This window comes from Anomaloglossus baeobatrachus, chromosome 1 (genome assembly GCF_048569485.1).
Source record: "Anomaloglossus baeobatrachus isolate aAnoBae1 chromosome 1, aAnoBae1.hap1, whole genome shotgun sequence".
Lineage (NCBI taxonomy): Eukaryota > Metazoa > Chordata > Amphibia > Anura > Aromobatidae > Anomaloglossus > Anomaloglossus baeobatrachus.
This window is the reverse complement of record NC_134353.1, coordinates 797,595,621-797,616,048: the sequence shown is the minus strand read 5'-3', so window position 1 is coordinate 797,616,048 and position 20,428 is coordinate 797,595,621. Positions and strand designations below refer to the sequence as shown.

General features: G+C 50.6%; 1 protein-coding gene across 6 annotated transcripts in view; it reads left to right on the top strand.

The window, feature by feature from the left end:
* Positions 1 to 20,428, top strand: part of YTHDC2 (YTH N6-methyladenosine RNA binding protein C2) — a 276,916-nt gene that overhangs the window by 78,450 nt on the left and 178,038 nt on the right. For all 6 annotated transcript variants that reach the window (XM_075325002.1, XM_075325005.1, XM_075325003.1 and 3 more), the window contains exon 8: positions 17,964 to 18,120. In XM_075325002.1, coding sequence (XP_075181117.1) covers positions 17,964 to 18,120 — 157 coding nt within the window. The remainder of the gene's footprint in view (positions 1 to 17,963; positions 18,121 to 20,428) is intronic.

The window sequence follows — 20,428 nt, the reverse complement described above, 5'->3', positions numbered from 1 at the left end:
GGCTCCACGCTCCTGCCGGCTCCACGCTCCTGCCGGCTCCACGCTCCTGCCGGCTCCACGCTGTAGCGCGATCAGCTGAGCTGTCACTGAGGTTACTCGCGGCCACCGCTGGATTCAGCGGTGGCCGCGGGTAACCTCGGTGACAGCTCAGGCTGATCGCGCGGCTGTCTCCATTAGCTGCATGGAGGTGACCGGAGCGGCGGTGTCTGCTGCTTCTCCGGTCACCTGCATGCAGCACAGCTGGATGCGACGCTGGAGCATGCTGGATTACGCCGGACATGGAGGGTTTGTCGGGGTTAATAAATTGGTAATGAGGGAATGTGTTTGTGTTTTTTATTTCTAATAAATGATTTTGTGTGTGTTTATTTACTGTAATTTACAGATTAATCATGGAGGGTGTCACATAGACGCCTGACATGATTAATCTAGGACTTATTGGCAGCTATGGGCTGCCATTAACTCCTTATTACCCCGATTTGCCAACGCACCAGGGCAAATCGGGAAGAGCCGGGTACAGCCCCAGAACTGTCGCATATAATGTATGCGGCAATTCTGGGCGGCTGCTGACTGATATTGTTAGGCTGGGGGGCTCCCCATAACGTGGAGCTCCCCATCCTGAGAATACCAGCCTTCAGCCGTATGGCTTTATCTGGCTGGCATTAAAATTGGGGGGGACCGCACGCCAGTTTTTTTTAATTATTTATTTATTTCTAATTTTTTTTTTTTTTCAATTCAACAAGCTTTATGGGCTTGTTTGAACTGAAAAATACATGAAACAATTGTTGACAAAACTGCAGCCAAAAAAGCAGCAAAAAAGCACCAAAAAAGCACCTACATTTCTTGTGACATTTCCAGGCTCTCTCTGACAAGGTGCAGTTTTGGCTGCAGTTTTGGCTGCAGTTTTGGCTGCAGTTTTGGCTGCATTTTGTGAACACGAAAAAGAAGCAGCGTGCGCATGTAGCCTTAGTCTTGTTTATCGCTCTGTTGCTCTGTAAATCCAGGTGCAGTAATTTCTTGGGTTTTCATTAGGGCAGCAGCATTCTTAGTAGGACACCGTTACCTTCTCATGGTATTTAAGCATTACAGCTGCTGGTATATCCGCATGCAAATCACAATTTTTTTTAAATATCTTATTTGATAGATTCAATTATAATAATCATTGATGATTATACATATTTACAGGTACCTTCTTTTCTCCATCGTTTCATTGGGGGACACAGGACCATGGGTTATGCTGCTGTCACTAGGAGGCTGACACTAAGTAAACAGAAAAAGTTAGCTCCTCCCCAGCAGTATAACCCCTGAGCCAGAGGCGGACTCAATCAGTTTTTTGCTTAGTGTCGTAGGAGGCTGATGTGGGCCGACTGGGCCCTCTTCAGCCACTTGATTTTTTGCGTATGTTTTTTCTTTTTTCTCTCGGCGGCGCTCGTCGCTCTCATCTGTTGGAATTCTCTTTTTCTGCAGGTATCGTTTCTCTACCTCAGCCCTCGCAGCCCGTGTGGGTACCACTCCCCTGGGTCGCAGAAGCTTGAGTTCTCGGGCCCTCTCCCCCGTCCAATTCCACGGTACCACTCCCGGGTTGGCACGCTGGGCTAATCCTTCCTGGGCACCTCCTATTCACCCTGCGGTATCACCCCAAAGGGTGCAAGGGGCATACAGCAGGGACTGGACCTCGCAGGGCGTCTGGATGATGATGGGGCCCGCAGCGCTGCTTCACTACAGGGGGCTCCCTGCCCCCACCGGCGTCCACCTCCCTGCCTGCCTGCCTGCCTGCCTGCCTCATCCTTCTGCGGTCCGCAGCCTGCACACTGGCAGAGGCTACGCCGCCGACCAGGTAGGACACCCCCTCCTACCTTCCCCCAGGCGGTTACAAAATATAGGCCCCGGTCCGGGCCTACTCACCGGGCGCCCCGGCCATGTCCTCTCCCAGCGCTGGAATCCACACTGACGGCCGGTGCACGGATGTCGCTGCCGCGCCGCCGCCCCCACAGGTAGAACCGCCGGTTTCTACATTACCCTGCGCTGGCTGCTTCTATTTAGGCTCCGGCCTGGGCCTAGTCACCGGACGCCCCGGGCCGCATCGGGCGACAGAGCGCACGCACTGCCGCCATCCGGTCTTCGCAGCTGCGCCGCAGCCACCGCTCGCTGGCAGGACAGCCGGCCGGTACCCTCCATGCTCCGGCAGCCTTCAAAATTTAGGCCCCGGCTTCGGCCTTGTCCCCGGCGTCCTAGGCCCGCCTCCTGCCGCAGCGCGATTGGCCGCCGGCCGCTCGGTCTCCACCCTCCTCCCAGCCACAGGCATCACAGGAGGGGGCGGTGGAGGTTTTTTCCCGCTCTCCTCGGCCCCCCCAGCATCCATTTTAAAAAAAAAAAAAAAAAAAAAAGAGACTGACTATAGCAGTTCCCCTAGTCTGCGGATTGCTGAGGCTACAGCAACCCTCATATGGGGGAAAAGTAGCCAACATTAGCCACGTTCTCTGAACGGTAGTGGTTGTTTCTGTTTCTTTTGTCATGGGCTCAGTTTATTTCAATATGTAAAGGTAGACATATATGTATATATATGTATATTAACTCTTACGAGCACAATACAGGTTGAGAATTTAATTAAAAATTATGGGATTTGTTTGATTCAATGGGAATTTTTTCTGCAGCATAATGTGTGAACCTGTCTTTTTCTTGGACCATGACTCATTGTTTGAGATCCTACATGTGCTTTTTTATGATGGTTGTAAATTGCTCTTTTTATTCTTAGTAAAAACATACTTTTTGATATTTGCAAAAAGTACATGGTTGCATTCAAGACTCCCCCTTTTTCTTTGTGTTCAAGGCTATTGTTTGAGTCTGCGATATAAGTTCTAAATAATGAAAATCTGGAAGTGGTTTTTCTATGTACATGTATATATATATAGATATATGTATATTAACTCTTACGAGCTCTTATTCGGGTTCTTGGTTTGCATAAGAGGTACAGTTGGTTTAGGGCTGTTCTCTCAGTTATGAATTGCCCCGAACGTTGTCACATTAGTGCTTCCAGCTTCCGCGGCCCCTGGCACTGCACGCACCGGTATCCCGCACCGGCAGGCGGGTTGGCGCTCTCTCTCAGACCCCGCATACCCGTGCTGACGTCCCTCGGGTGGGTGCGCATGCGCTGCGTCCCCGGGCTGTCGCTCTGCCGTAACCATCCGCAAGACTGGCGCATTCCCCCCGGTGAGTTGGGTCCCGTACTAAGGATCTTTTCCTCTGCCCAAGGCGGACCCGCCAGGTCTCGTCTTCTGTGCCCCCAGGGTTCACCTTACTCCCCAGGTCCAGACTGCCTCTCCTCTAGTAGTCTTTCGACCTATCGGGGATGGCCCAGGCGTTTCCACCTCTGCTGGACTTCGGGCAGGAGTACCGGGATGTTTGGCGCATGACTAATAGCCGGGTAAGGATGGTGAGTCAAGCCTTAAAGGTACGGACAGTCCTTCTCTACGTGCACGCACCGGGGGAGGTGAGTCCCGTACCAGGGACCTCACCCGCTGCTCGAAGCGTACCCGCCAGGTCTCGCCTTCGGCGCCTCCCCCTGGTTTTTCCTTCATTCCCAGGTCCAAAGCTCCCGCTCGTCCAGAAGCCTTCCGACCTCTCTGGGGATAACCCAGACGTACCACCTCTGCTGGATTCCGAGCAAGCGCCGAGGTTCGGCGCATGACGATTAGCCTGGAAGATACGGTGAGTCAGACCATAAGACCACGGATAGTTCTCTTCTCCTCTCTGAGCACACAGGTCTCCTTTAAGACTTTTCTAGAGGACCCATGATGTTTGTCAGTGGACATCCAATAGTTCGCAGAGCTACTGCTCCTTCACAGACATCAGCCAGACTGGACGTTACCAGCGGTAAGTCTTGTTATTGTCTTTATTCATTCTCCAAGGGGCTCCGGAGAGAAGTGGCATGCCCCCCTGCGATCGACCCGCCAGGTTGCCTCTTGGCTTATCATCCCTAAGGTGACGTCTCTCAGGGACTACACGGTCTCCCTACGCAGAGGACTACATTCCATCTCTGCCGATCAGAACTGGTTGACATCTTCGGTAAGTTCCTTCTCATCATAGCCCTGGCACTTTAACAGCTTCACGGCCTGAGCCTATAGCAGCAGTGTGACCACACGTTGAGGCCTCTGCCTCAGGAGCTGGATCGCGGAGGCGACATCTAAAGAGTCGCTGACCTTCCTTCCGCCTTTAGGTGAACGTTCCTTCGGACATAGGTTAGTCCAGTGGATCCCCTAGACTACGTGAGGGAAGTGTACATCTCTCCCTAGGCTACGTGAGGGAAGGGCACATCTCTTCCCAGCATCGGCCCAGACGCTCAGGATCGTCGCCTTCACCGCTCGGCTCCTGTCCGTTCGAGCCGCAACCGTCAGGGCGCCTCTATCTCTCATCGTCATTTCTCGCTACTAGGGCAGCTGCTCCACCGGTTGGAGTCCTTTCAGATCCCGGCCCGGTAGATCATCCCCTTAGGCATGTTTTTCGAGACCGCCATAGGGAAGTTACTCTTCACGCTGGAGTAGTTTTCCTTCCCCGCACCAAGTTGGGTTCGATAGGTTAGTCCGCAGCGGCTGGGGGAGGTGATAGCGGTGATACACTTACCGGTGTTCATCCTTGCCCTTCCAGAGGTCCCCACTGAAGAACGGAGATAAGTAGCCTCCGTCTGCCCCGGGGGATCCGCCTTTCCCTTCCTAGTGGACCAGCTTTCGTGTCCGGTCCCTGGGAAGATCCCCTCTCCGTCTCCTCTGGGGAATAGCATCAACCATTACCAGTCCCCTATGCTAGGGTGGGCTTGTCCACTTTTCCACAGCACGATCCCGAGGAACACCCCCTATGTGTGGTCTCCCCTTCAGCATTCCAGGATTTCAGATCCATCCGGTTAGACTGGTTACGTTTTCTTCACTGGGGCGAGGTTGTTCCGGTCAGGTTCCAGTCGGACCATGCCACAGCGGTGGCGTGCATCATCCACCAGGGAGACGCAGGAAGTGTCGTGAAAAAGGAAGAGGTCTAGAAGATCTTACTCTGGGCCGGATCTCGCGCTCGCTAATCTCAGCAGTTCACATCCCTATGTCTCCAGCCAGATCTACGACGAAGGAAGACCTCCAGTCGTGGTCCTAATTGCCCCCCGATCCAGCTTTCTAGTCAACGGCGCGTCTAGGGTGCCCCCCTTTTCTGCGCTAGGTGACGATGCCCTCGCCCGGCTGTGAGGCCGGTTCATTTATTCATTTTCTTGGGCATCTGCCTACGGCTTCCCATGATCTCGAGCTTCTCAAGAAGGACCGAGGCAGAGGGTGGCTATGGAGGGGCCCAGGCGAGCATAGTTCACAGAAGTCACTCAATCCACTCGCAGAGGCCATGTGGCGCTTTCCAGACCGTCCAGTTCTTCCGTGTCGAGCCCTCTCTGCCACCAGGACTTAGAACCCCTAAGTTTCCCGACCTTAAGAGCGGATCCCGGGTCCTTGCTCGCACAGGCCGGTTGGCAAGAAGGATGCAGACAATGTTGGAGACCGGGGAGCTGGTTCCCTCGAAAATGTATTACCACACGTGTGGGATTCCTCCGGGGTGTAAAGAGCACATCTTCTTTCCTCTCTCTCTCTCGCTCCTTTCCTGCACTACTGCCATGCTGACAGTCAGGTCTGGATGCGGCTTTCTAGCGCGTCCCTCTAGGGGCCTGGTGTCGACGCGGTCATTTCAGTTCAGAGGCTTATCACTTCTCATCCCACGACCAAGGTGTTTCACGCAGAGAAGCGTCCTTCTGGCTCGGCGGCATCGCCGTCCACTAGTGACGTGGGACCTTAATCTAGCGATGGGTTCACCTCGCGGCTCTCGGTTTGAGCTTTTCCGAGGGCTTCTTACTCCCACATGTTTGGATAGGTGGGCTCCTCGTGACCGTCTCCTTGTCTCAAGGGGCATCAGGGCGGACAGCTCTCTCTTGTTGCCTTTGTTCCCCCCCTTTTTTTCCAGGTCCTCCAGTAGGGCAAGGGGGGTGCTCCGGCCTCTACCCTCCCTTCGGTCCAAGGCAGCCCGCCTTCCTTCCAGATAAGGTGTTTGGGGTTTCGGGTTCGGTTCTAGTACCTTCTCTCAGCCTGAAAAGAGCCTAGTCCGTTCCTGAACGGGTACGAGCCCTCAGTAGGTTGTGCCCTCAGGACCGCACTTTCGGTCTACTCCGACAGTCAGTTCATCTTTTCAGGACAGTTCCTCTTTTCATCCGGTCCCAGGAGGCGCATGCTGGCGCCCAGGGCTAAGATTTCCATAGGGATCCTTCCGTCATAGGTGAAGCCTATTGCATGGAAAACGGACCTCCGCCGTTTTTTTTTCTACCGTCCAAGGAGAGTCTCTTGGATGATTGGACTACAGACGTTGACGGACCGAGGTCTGCCGGGCCTCCTACTGGTCTAGTAGGCAGACCTTTACTAGTTCCTATCAGGTCACACCCAAGCTTTGGCAGTGGCCAGTCTTGCCGTTATCTTTGCGGGCGGCAGTAGCACACCTGTAACAGGGTAGGTAATGGTAGGTCTGGGTCAAGCCCGACTGGAGGTAGCGGTTTCCTACCGATCTCCGGTGATGGTTCTCTTCCCACCCAGGGACTGCTTTTGGACATCCCATGGTCCTGTGTCCCCCAATGAAACGATGGAGAAAGATAGATTTTTGTGTACTCACCGTAAAATCTCTTTCTCTGAGTCTTCATTGGGGGACACAGCACCCACCCTGCTTGTGTTTTTTGAGTTACATTTTACCGGTCTGTTGCCTCAGTGGCCTTATTCCCAGGCCATTGGTCGCACGTCTATTTGGTTATAGTTTTTTCCTTGTCTTATTCAGGATTGTTTGGTTCTCCTCCTACTGCTTGTGCACTAAACTGATTGAGTCCGCCTCTGGCTCAGGGGTTATACTGCTGGGGAGGAGCTAACTTTTTCTGTTTACTTAGTGTCAGCCTCCTAGTGACAGCAGCATAACCCATGGTCCTGTGTCCCCCAATGAAGACTCAGAGAAAGAGATTTTACGGTGAGTACACAAAAATCTATCTTTCTCTAACTTTTTCTTTTTTTTTTTAGAAAATATATTTTTTTGCTGCCACAGCATCTAATAGTGTGGTCCTGCCGCTCAGGTCTCAAAGAAAAAAATCTTAATTTTCCAAGATTAATTTCCTCTGTATCTCTGAATCTTCACGCTCTCATCTTTGGCTCTGTAAGCTTCTGGTCACTTTCACCTTTGATTGAAGCTTCAGTAACAGTAGTTAATGTGACATTTCATTCGGAGAAACAAGGTGGGGACACTGGGGGTCCGGTCAGGTGCATGAATTACAGAGATCATATTAATCAGTGGCATAGATACCTATCATTTATGACACACCTCACCTTAAGATGCAGCTCTGTTTTTGATGGAAGAAAAATAAAAAAAAATTTAGTTCAAACCAAATGTTATGTACAATGTTTAAGAGAGTGGATAATGCACTGTTATGGAGATCTGTGGGTTGCACAACATTATGGATGTTGGGGGTAATGTATGGATGATACACTTATGGGCGGGATTTATGGATGACGTCTTGTTATGGGAGAATTTTTGGATGATGCCCTTTTATTTATTTTAATCCATTATAAAGCGTCATTAATTTCACAGCGCTTTATAGACATCTTTACTGTTAAATAGGTATCTGTGCATGATGTACTGTTATGGACAGGATCTATGGATGACGCCATGTTATGGGTGGGTCTATGGATGACCCTTCTATGGGCATTTTTGTGGCTGACATAAGAGTTTATTTTTATTCAGATGAGGAAAGGGGTATTTGTATTTTAAATGGGCTATCTGGATTTAGCTTACAAGTCTGCAGACACCTCATGTGAATGCAAACTTGTGAATCATCACAATGCATGCACTGTGATTATTCTCCAGCATCGGGAGCGGGAGGTCATGTGACTGCAAGTATCTGATTTGCATACATGCAAATACGTGCCGCAACGTCGCCCAGTGTAAGTGTATGGAGCAAGGCCTGATGCAATCTACATGTGGAAGTATGCAAATCACATAGTTGTGGTCGCATAATCACCCAATGATGGCACTGTAGAATCCTCACAGTGCAAAGTGCACACAAAGTGACTTCAGACTACAATAAAATAATACACCTGTTCTTTTCTGGTATGTAGCTTTCCGGTATAACTATAAAAATATATAAATATATATAATCAGTCTTGTATTGGAATGGGTTTTTCCATTATTTAGAAAGGAAGGCTTACCTATTAGAGAAAATTGTGGGGCAGAAGAGTGTAAAGCTGGGTTCACACTAAGCGACAACGACGTCGCTGTTACGTCACCATTTTCTGTGACGTAACAGCGACCTTGTAAGTCGCTGTTATGATCGCTGCTTAGCTGTCAAACACAGCAGAAGCAGCAGAGATCATAACGTCGCTACATGTGCAGAGAGCAGGGAGCCGCGCTTAGCGCTGGCTCCTTGCTCTCCTAGGTACAGTACACATCGGGTTAATTAACCCGATGTGTACTGCAGCTACATGTCACAGTGCAGAGAGCAGGGAGCCGCGCACACTGCTTAGCGCTGGCTCCTTGCTCTCCTTGCTACAGTATACATCGGGTTAATTACCCGATGTGTACTGCAGCTACATGTGCACAGAGCAGGAGCCGGCCCTGGCAGCGAGAGCGGAGGCTGGTAACGAAGGTAAATATCGGGTAACCAGGGAAAGGTCTTCCCTTGGTTACCCGATGTTTACGCTGGTTACAGCTTACCGCAGCTGCAAGACACCGGCTCCTGCTCCCTGCTCGCTTCATTTCATCGCTCTCTCGCTGTCACACACAGCGATGTGTGTGTCACAGCGGGAGAGTGACGACCAAAAAATGAAGCTGGACATCCAGCAACGACCGGCGACCTCACAGCAGGGGCCAGGTCGTTGCTGGATGTCACACACAGCGACAGCGACGGGACGTCGCTGCAACGTCACAGAAAATGGTGACGTAGCAGCGACGTCGTTGTCGTTGTCGCTGTGTGTGACACCAGCTTAAGGTGCTGTGTTGACAGAACTCAGTAAACGCACAGCCTTATCATACAGGTACATTTCAATTTCTGAGAGCAGGACATGAGCAAATGCTGCGCCCTAGCGTATCCCTTCGGACCCTCCTTCCGCAGTCTAGCACAATGCTGATGCTCCTGTGACTGTCTCTGTCCCCACTTCTTCCTCTGCCTCCTTACTGCTGGGAGAAAGTAGAAGCAAGCAGCGGCTGACTGTGACTGTAAGGCCGGGGCCACACGGGGACTACTGCGATCCTCGCATGACACTTGGCTCACACTGGCAGCACAGCAGGAGCCGAGTGTCACTGCGATTAAGGTCCGATCATGTGATTTGACCTCAGCTGCGGGGGACGGGCCAGTGCTGAGGAGGGGCGGGCCAGCGCTGTGGAGAGGAGGGAGGGATTTCTCTCCCTCTCTCCTCTGTAGCCGGCTATTGCCATTCTCTCACTGCACTCGCGGTACACCGGTGTACTGCGAGTGCAGTGCGATCTTTCTCTCGCCCCATAGACTTGAATGGTTTTGAAAGAAAGAGTCTCTCATTGCACCCGCAGCATGCTGCGATTGTTTTCTTGGTCCGATTAGAGCTGAGAAAATAATCGCTCATGGGTGCTGACACATAGGCTAATATTGGTCCGAGTGGAATGCGATGTTTTATCGCATTTCACTCGTTCCGATTTTCATGCCGTGTGGCTTAGGCCAGCAGAGCAACACATAAGAACGATCTCAGATGTTTTAAACCACCTGCACTATATAAAATGAATCTAGCACTCTCCTGCAGACTGACAGAAAGCAGATATGTTATGTTTGAAAAGTACCTTCATGCTAAAGAGTGCATCTTCTAGTCAGGAAAATATAGTAACTATACTTTGGATAGACACTTTTAATATAAGATAAATAAGCTACTTTTCTTCATCGTTCCTTATGGGAGACCCAGACCATGGGTGTATAGCTTCTGCCTCCGGAGGACACACAAAGTACTACACTAAAAAGTGTAGCTCCTCTCTCCGAGCATATACACCCCCTGGATAAACAAATATAGCCAGTTCAATGCTTTGTGTTCAGGAGGCACACATCCACACATGCATCTCATCTAATTTTGGATTTTAAAGAGTTTGAAGAAAAGCGGGTCCAAGCTGGACCCCCGGCATGCCCCTTCTCACCCCACTGTGTCGGCGGTGTTGTTAAGGTTGATTTCAAGGCTGGAGCCTTACATGCCGCGCTCCTTCACCATCCCTCGGGCTCTGGCTTGAAGTGGGAGCCATCACGGTTCTCACTGCTTTGCAGGAGACCGGTCTCCACCCGCAGCCCTTTCAGGACCCTGCCGGACGGAGCACTCATCCCTCAGGGACCTGGCCCTGCGTCTCACAAGCTAAGTATTTGAGACGTTATTGCAGGGGGTCCCTTGTATCTTTATTGTTGGGGAGAGTGTATTATCTAACTTTTCTGTCATTTCCGGCCGGTTCTCTGGTTTTCACCTGAGAACTGCGCCGAGGGGGCCTGCGCGCCGGCCGCATTGTAAAATTTAGGCCCCGGCTTCGGCTGCGGCCTACTTTCGTTTTCACTGCCCCTGCATGTCAGTCATGCAGAGGGACAGTGCGGCGCCGCCCACCGGCCGTTCAGCACAGGGGAGGACACTCCTCTCTGAGGAGATGTTTCCCTCCCCTGTATATCTCCTTGGCCCTCCGGTTCCCGCTCTTGGACTAGGCCCCGCCCCCCCTCCTCACTCCGGCGCCATTTTATCAGCGTTCTCACACTGATCGGCGCTGGCTGCTGCATCTCTGCATCCTGTCTGGGGGTCCGAGCTGTGGGATCCGGAGGGCACACAAAACGGTCTGGTAAGCCACAACCTCTGGTTGTGGTCCTTCTTATACACTCTCTGGGGGTGATTCTGAAGGAGTGTGTTCTTTACTGCAGAGCTCCCACCTCAGCAGCATGTCTCACACTAGGAGCAAGGCTGCAAGGCTGTACTCAATATGCACTGGATGTAAGCTCGTACTGCCTGAACCGAGCACATATCCTCATTGTGATGCCTGCTCTAACTTGGTGGTGCCTCAGCCTGGAGTCTCCCCAGTGGTCCCTCCGGCTGCTCCGGCCCCGGTGGCTGAACCCCCGGCTTGGGTAGAATTGTTTTCTAAGTCTAGTCCTTTGCCGACTCCATGGGACAGCTGTCCCGGACTCTGCTGAGCATGCATCAGCCCCCTTCTCAGGGCGCCCCTGCTGCTTCGGCTCGCTCTGCAGAGCTCACAGAGGATTCTTCATCTGCTCCCAGACCCCGTCCTCCTAAAAGGAGACGCAGAGATCCCTCTCCTTCCTCGTCCCGCGGCTCTGATTCAAGAGCTGACTCGCAGGACGAGGAGGATGCCTTTACTGGGGGCTCGGAGGCTACCTCCATGTGCCCCATTGATCTGTCCGAAAGTGACTCAGATGTTAGTGATTTGATTGCGTCCATTAATTCTGTACTGGACCTCAATCCGCCAGTATCAGAGGAGCAACCCTCTCTGGCAGAAAAGCACCAGTGTACCTTGCCTAAGAGGACAAGGAGTGTGTTCTTTAACCACTCCAGTTTTCAGGCCACTGTGACCAAGCCTAGGGCTTGTCCTGACAAACGCTTCCCAAAGCGTGGTTCTGATGACCGTTTTCCCTCTCCACCTGAGGTGGTCAAGGAGTGGGCTCATTCACCAAAGGTAGACCCTCCGGTGTCTAGACTCTCAGCCCGGACCGTGGTATCAGTGGCTGATGGCACCTTTCTTAAGGATTCCACTGACCGCCAGGTTGACCTTCTGGCCAAATCTGTATATGAGGCGGCAGGGGCCTCGTTCAACCCATCTTTTGCAGCAGTGTGGGCTCTCAAAGCCATCTCTGCTTCTCTAGAGGAGATGCATTCCCTCACCAGGGAATCTATGCCCGAAATGGTTGCCTTAAAGGGAACCTGTCATCAGAAATTTCGCCCAAAAGCTAAAAGATTCCCCCTCTGCAGCTCCTGGGCTGCATTCTAGGAAGGTCCCTGTTATTATTGTGCCCCATGTGAGACCAAAATAAAGCCTTTATAAAGTTCTACCTTTTTGTATGCAGCTTCTGTAAATGTGTCACGGGGGCGGGCTCTCTGCCGTCCGTTATTCTGCCTCCTGGTCCTGTATGCCGCCCCCATCGCTCCTTTCCATATCTGATGCACCGCCCACTGCTCCAGCCATCCCCGCGCATGCCCAGTGCCAGTCTCACAGGACTGAGCAGTGTGACCGCTGGTGACATGTGCGCAGGCAAGTGATTATGGGCGGGACTGTGACTGTTATCAGCAAGTACCCGCCCATAATCTCGTGAGCGCGCAAACCTCTCCAGCATTCACACTGAGCTCAGTGTAGATGCTAGACTGTATGGGCTGCTTCCAGGGATGACGTCCCTTTGTCATGTGATAGTATTTCGAACACGCCCCTATCACATGACAAAGGGACGTCATCCCTGGAAGCAGCCCATACAGTCTAGCATCTACACTGAGCTCAGTGTGAATGCTGGAGAGGTTTGCGCGCTCACGAGATTATGGGCGGGTACTTGCTGATAACAGTCACAGTCCCGCCCATCATCACTTGCCTGCGCACTCGTCACCAGCGGTCACACTGCTCAGTCCTGTGAGACTGGCACTGGGCATGCGCGGGGATGGCTGGAGCAGTGGGCGGTGCATCAGATATGGAAAGGAGCGATGGGGGCGGCATACAGGACCAGGAGGCAGAATAACGGACGGCAGAGAGCCCGCCCCCGTGACACATTTACAGAAGCTGCATACAAAAAGGTAGAACTTTATAAAGGCTTTATTTTGGTCTCACATGGGGCACAATAATAACAGGGACCTTCCTAGAATGCAGCCCACGAGCTGCAGAGGGGGAAGCTTTTAGCTTTTGGGCGAAATTTCTGATGACAGGTTCCCTTTAACTTCCCAAGCTTCAGCTTTTTCATCCTATGCCATGTCTGCCATGCTGGAGGCTTCTCACCGCACTGCGGTGGCTTCGGCTAATTCCCTCGCTATCCGCAGGATCTTGTGGCTTCGAGAGTGGAAGGCAGATGTTTCTTCAAAGAAGTACCTTGCTGGGCTCCCTTTTGCTGGATCCAGGCTATTCGGTGAACAACTGGATGAAATTATTAAGGAAGCTACTGGCGGGAAGAGTACTTCCATGCCACAAACTAAAACCAGGAAACCTGCCCAGGGTAGGAACCAGTCGAGGTTTCGTTCCTTTCGTTCCTCCAACTGGTCATCCTCTAAGCCCTCGGCCTCGTCCACTAACTCAGCCAAGGACCAAAAATCCAACTGGCGCACGAAGGCGCGTCCACAGAAGACCGCAGGAGCTGCTGCCACTAAGGCAGCCTCCTCTTGACTATCTGGCCGCGCCAGCAACGTCCTTAGTCGGTGGCAGGCTCTCCCACTTTGGCGACGTGTGGTTTCAACACGTCTCCGATCAGTGGGTGCGGGATATCATCTCCCACGGCTACAGGATAGAATTCTCTTCCAGCCCGCCAAACAGATTTTTTCTGTCAACTCCCCCCTGCTCCAAGGCCGCCGCCTTCTCTCAGGCCGTGGCATCCTTGCAGGCCAACGGAGTAATTGTACCGGTTCCCGCCCGGGAACGGTTCAGAGGTTTCTACTCAAATCTCTTCCTAGTCCCCAAAAAGGACGGTTCCTTCCGGCCCATCCTGGATCTCAAGCTTCTCACCAAGCATGTTCAGGTGCGGCATTTTCGCATGGAGTCTCTGCGATCAGTCATTGCCTCAATGACCCAAGGAGATTTCCTGGCATCCATCGACATCAGAGATGCTTATCTGCATGTGCCAATTGCAGTTTCACACCAGCGTTGGCTACGTTTTGCAATCGGAGAGGAACATTTCCAATTCGTGGCTCTCCCCTTCGGGTTAGCCACGGCCCCTCGAGTATTCACCAAGGTCATGGCAGCAGTGGTTGCGGTTCTGCACCTCCAGGGGTTGGCAGTGATTCCTTACCTGGACGACCTTCTAGTCAAGGCTTCATCCAGCGCAGACTGTCAGCGGAGTGTCTCGCTCACTCTCGCCACTCTAGCCCAATTCGGGTGGCTTGTCAATCTGCCCAAGTCCACTCTGACCCCGACCCAAGAACTCACGTACCTAGGGATGCAATTCAAGACTCTGCCGGCACTTGTCAAGCTGCCCTTAGTCAAACAGCAGTCCCTCCATCTGGCGGTGCGCTCTCTGTTGAGGCCCCGCCGTCATTCCATCAGGCACCTCATGCAGGTGCTGGGTCAGATGGTGGCGTCAATGGAAGCGGTTCCCTTTGCCCAGTTCCATCTGCGTCCTCTGCAGCTGGACATTCTCCGCCTTTGGGACAAGCGGACTTCTTCCTTGCACAGGTTGGTGGCTCTGTCGCCACAGACCAGGAGCTCTCTTCAGTGGTGGCTTCGGCCCCTCTCTCTGTCTCGGGGACGCTCCTTCCTGACCCCGTCCTGGGTGATCCTCACCACGGATGCCAGTCTATCCGGCTGGGGAGCAGTATTTCTCCACCACCGAGCTCAGGGCACTTGGACTCCGTCCGAATCAGCCCTCTCGATCAATGTGCTGGAAATCAGAGCTGTGCTCCTAGCTCTCGTAGCCTTTCACCACCTGTTGGCGGGCAAGCACATTCGAGTCCAGTCAGACAACGCGACAGCAGTTGCCTACATCAATCACCAGGGCGGGACTCGCAGCCGCCTGGCAATGTTGGAGCTTCAACGCATCCTTCAGTGGACGGAGGACTCCAAGTCCACCATATCCGCAGTCCACATCCCAGGCGTAGAAAACTGGGAGGCAGATTATCTCAGCCGTCAAACCATGGACAGCGGCGAGTGGGCTCTGCATCCGGCAGTGTTTCAGTCAATCTGCCGCAAGTGGGGCACTTTGGAAGTGGATCTAATGGCATCCCGGCACAACAACAAGGTTCCGGTTTACGTGGCTCGCTCCCACGATCCTCAGGCCTTTGCAGCGGATGCTCTGGTTCAAGATTGGTCCCAGTTTCGTCTGTCCTACGTGTTTCCCCCTCTAGCTCTTTGCCCAGAGTTCTGCGCAAGATCAGAATGGAGGGCCGTCGGGTCATCCTCATTGCTCCGGACTGGCCCAGGCGAGCTTGGTACCCAGACCTGCTCCATCTGTCCGTAGAGGTGCCGTGGAATCTTCCGGACCGTCCAGACCTTCTCTCACAAGGTCCGTTTTTCCGCCAGAATTCTGCGGCTCTCAGATTGACGGCGTGGCTCTTGAGTCCTGGATCTTGACGGCTTCTGGTATTCCTCCTGAAGTCATCTCCACTATGACTCGGGCTCGGAAGTCTTCCTCGGCCAACATCTATCACAGGACCTGGAGAATTTTCCTGTCCTGGTGTCACTCTTCCGGCCATGCTACTTGGCCTTTTTCCTTGCCGACCCTTCTGTCCTTACTACAGTCTGGTCTGCAGCTAGGACTATCCCTCAATTCCCTCAAGGGACAAGTCTCGGCTCTGTCAGTGCTGTTCCAGCGGCGTATCGCCCGGCTGGCTCAGGTCCGCACCTTCATGCAAGGCGTGTCTCACATCATTCCGCCTTACCGGCGGCCCTTGGATCCCTGGGACCTCAATTTGGTCCTCACGGCCTTGCAGAAACCCCCCTTTGAGCCTCTTAGGGAGGTTTCTTTGTTTCGTCTTTCACAGAAAGTGGTCTTTCTAGTGGCCATAACTTCCCTCAGGAGAGTCTCTGATTTGGCTGCGCTCTCTTCGGAGTCCCCTTTTTTAGTTTTTCATCAAGACAAGGTGGTTCTCCGTCCGACTCCGGACTTTCTCCCTAAGGTGGTTTCTCCTTTCCACCTTAACCAGGACATTTCCCTGCCTTCCTTTTGTCCGGCTCCTGTTCATCGCTTTGAAAAAGCGTTGCATACTCTGGATCTGGTGCGGGCGCTTCAGATCTATGTGTCTCGCACCGCTGTTCTTAGGCGGTGCACCTCTCTTTTTGTGCTAACCACAGGTCGGTGTAAGGGCCTCTCGGCTTCTAAGCCGACCTTAGCTCGTTGGATTAGGTCGGCCATTTCCGATGCCTACCAGTGTACTCAGGTGCCTCCCCCGCCGGGGATCAAGGCACACTCGACCAGAGCTGTGGGTGCCTCTTGGGCTTTCAGGCACCAGGCTACGGCTCAGCAGGTCTGTCAGGCTGCCACTTGGACTAGCCTGCATACCTTTTCAAAGCACTACCAAGTGCATGCTCATGCTTCGGCAGATGCGAGCTTTGGCAGACGCATCCCTCAGGCGGCTGTCGCCCATTTGTGAAGTTAGGCTCTGCCTACTTCTTAGTTTTTCTGTTTATTTCCCACCCATGGACTGCTTTGAGACGTCCCAATGTCTGGGTCTCCCATAGGAACGATAAAGAAAAAGAGAATTTTGTTTACTTACCGTAAATTCTTTTTCTTATAGTTCCGTATTGGGAGACCCAGCACCCTCCCTGTTGCCTGTTGGCAGTTTCTTGTTCCGCGTGTTATCACCGGCTGTTGTCGTGGACAGAGTCTCCGGTTGTTCCGGTTCTTGCTCTGTCTTTACTTGTGGGTGGCTATTCTCCTTCAGCTTTTGCACTAAACTGGCTAGATCTGGTTCTCCAGGGGGTGTATATGCTCAGAGGGAGGAGCTACACTTTTTAGTGTAGTACTTTGTGTGTCCTCCGGAGGCAGAAGCTATACACCCAATGTCTGGGTCTCCCAATACGGAACTATAAGAAAAAGAATTTACGGTAAGTAAACAAAATTCTCTTTTTTGGAGCAATGATAACTTATTTCTAGGACATTCCTTCACTTTGGTGGTGGTCCGACCTCTAGGACCCTCATCAATCTTGAGAATGGGTTGAATTCAGCATTTTAGAAGGAACTGTATCTGGCCCCATTCACTAGAATAAAGTTGATCTGTGGTTGCTCAGTACAGCAGTAGTGAGGGGTAACCTATGCAAAAAACAGTCACTGTGCTGGTACTATGGCCATTTCAGGATCAGTGGAAATCTCAGACGTGGGACACCCACTGAGCCTAAAGTCATGACAATACAATTTAGTATTTTATTAAATTGGGAAACTTCTAAAGGGGGATTTACACGCAACGTTGTCTCTAACGATATGTCGTTGGGGTCACGGAATTCGTGACGCACATCCGGCGTCGTTAGCAACGTCGTTGCGTGTGACACCTATGAGCGAGTGTTAATGATCAAAAATACTCACCTAATTGTTGATTGTTGACACGTCGTTCATTTTCAAAAAATCGTTGCTGGTCCTGGACTCAGGTTGTTCGTCGTTCCTGAGGCAGCACACATCGCTACATATGACACCCCTGGAACGACGAACAGCAGCGTTGCTGCGTCCTCTGGCAACGAGGTGGGCATGTCGTTAATGCGGCTGGTCTCCGCCCCTCTGCTTCTTTTGGCGGGCCGCTGTGTGACGTCACTGTGACAGTGCATGAACCTCCCCCTTTAAAAAGATGTTCGCCGCCCACAGCGACGTCGCTAGGAAGGTAAGTCCGTGTTATGCGTCCTAGCGATATGGTGCGCCAGCGATTTGCCCGTGACGCACAAATGACGGGGGCGGGTGCTTTCACAAGCGACATCATTAGCGATATTGCTGCGTGTAAAGCAGCCTTAACTACTTCTGGTCTGATCATAGACTTAAAATGTCTGAGTGGTTCGCATTTTCCTCTGCAAGGACATTTAGAAATCATTGCAGAGGAAATTGCTGAGATCCACACTTCACTCTGTAGTGATGATCTATAATACCATTGCAGAGAAATCAGCTTAGGGCCACATGTTAGTCTGTGACGTTCTAAAACATAATCACAAAAAGAAAACAGCTGAGTTTTTCATTTTACTATAGTTTATTGCAATTTGCACATAATGTCTTTATTTTGATGGCATTACTGAGCTATTCTCAATGTAATTTCACATAATAGGATGAAGTTCATGAACGGGATCGGTTCAGTGACTTCCTGATCACTAAACTCCGAGATTTAATTCAGAAGCATCCAACTTTGAAACTGATTCTCTCCAGTGCCGCATTGGACATAACCTTGTTTCTGAAATACTTTGGGGGGTGCCCGGTCTTGTACAGTAAGTATGTTTCCAAGTGGATCCCCTGTAATTCATATCCTGATAATCCGGCCATTGATTTTTTTAGCTAAAGTAATTCATTTTTGAGATCTCTAGGGGTAGATCCAGCTTGCTAAGTACAGTCTTACTGCATTTTATGTTAGTATTTTATTTTGGTCTGCTTTCTTGGCAACTTCTCAATTCTTAGAGAATCTTATATTCTTTGCTATGACTAAGAAGTGACCTGTGCCATCACAATGCAGTATACTTTTTATGATCTGTTTTGATTTCTGATTTCTTATCAAAATTTCCTGTTCACTTTCATTTTTATGGGGAGTGTCAGCACTAATACATGTTTTATAATTATAAAATGTTACTTACGGAAAAACTTAAAGGGCTATTCCCATCTCCAAGATCCTATCCCAATATGTAGTAGGAGTAATAATAATAATAATAATAATAATAATAAAATAAATATTAATAATATTACACCTACTACATATTGGGATGGGATCTTGGAGATGGGAATAACCCTTTAATTCTCGCTAATGCTCACAATGAGTCTTGGTAAACAAAAATGTAATTGTAACCCCAAGGATTGTAAATTGCAGCAATGAAGCTTTAATTAAGTAGCAAAAATGTGACCCTAATGTTCTAAACACGGTAGATACAAAAGGAAAGCTGTGGGAAGAGCAGGTGGGCTGGGTTGAATCTGGAGATTGTCATTTTGTGGGTACGTCCCTGTTTTACACTTGTGATAACCCATACAGTGTGCAAGTAAAACGGGAATGTGAAGATGGACAGCAGTTCTGACAAGTACTCAGTTGCATGTTATGTGTTTAGAATCGGCTGCACAATGTTAGCACATGTACCTCATATTTGGACTGTAAGATCCAGATACATCATAGAGTGAAAAGTACATAAATTGCTGGTAGCAAAGCTCTAAGGGTAAGTTCACACAGGGCATCTTTTGCTGCGGTATTGAGGTCACAAAGATGCACCAAAATGCATGCATTTCCATCCCAAGCAAGTCTGAGATTTCTATTTTGCTGTCCACACCGGGCATCTTTTGTTGGCTGCGTTTTTCATGATGCAGCATGTCCATTCGTTTTGCGTTTTTACCGCGTTTTTGAGCCTTCCAGTCAATAGATTTCACTTAAAAAACGCATTGGACAAAACGCGGTAAAAACGTGGTAAAACTGCGCCACAAATACGGTAAAAACTCATTGTGTTTTTTATGTGTTTTTGCCGCGGTGCGTTTTTGGTGTATTTTAACCCCTTCACGACCCTGGACGGATCTATCCGTCCAGGATCGTGTCCCGTTAAGCCCCGCCCCCTGCCGCGGGCAGGCGGCGTGGATCGGCACACATATCAGCTGTTTTCAACAGCTGACATGTGTGCCTGCTAGCCGCGGGTGGAATCGTTTCCACGCGCGGCCATTAACCCCTTAAATCTTGCTGCCAAAGTCTGGCAGCAAGATTTAAATGCGCGCGGCCATGTTTGTTACTCACCGCCGCCCCCACTGGAAGTCACGTGTGTTATCACGTGACTATCGGTGGTTGCCATCGTAGCACAGGGTCATGTGATGACGCCTGCTGCTACGATGTTTCACTTTCATTTTCCCTCGGCCGAGAGCAGAGGGAAAACCAAAGTGACTGAATCTGCTGATTACAGCGGTATAGCTGTGATCAGCAGATAGCGATCAGCAATCGGATTGCTGATCGCTATAGCCCCCTAGGGGGACTAGTAAAATAAAAAAAAAAGTAAAAAAAAAAGTTTTAAAAAAAAAAAAAAAAAAAAAAAAACCTAAAAGTTCAAATCACCCCCCTTTCCCCCCATTGAAAATTAAAGGGTTAAAAAATAAATAAATATACACATATTTGGTATCGCCGCGTTCAGAAATGCCCGATCTATCAAAATATAAAATTAATTAATCTGATTGGTAAACGGCGTAGTCGCAAAAAAATTCCAAACGCCAAAATTACATTTTTTGGTCGCCGCAAGTTTTACGCAAAATGCAATAACAGGCGATCAAAACGTAGCATCTGCGCAAAAATGGTACCATTATAAACGTCAGCTCGAGACGCAAAAAATAAGCCATCACTGAGCCATAGATCCTTAAAAATAAGAACGCTACGTGTTTCGGAAAATGGCGCAAAACGTGCGCCCCTTTTATAGGACAAACTTGTGAATTTTTTTTAACCCCTTAGATACAAGTAAACCTATACATGTTTGGTGTCTACAAACTCGCACCGACCTGAGGCATCACATAGATACTTCAGGTTTACCATATAGTGAACACAGTGAATAAAATATCCCAAAAACTATT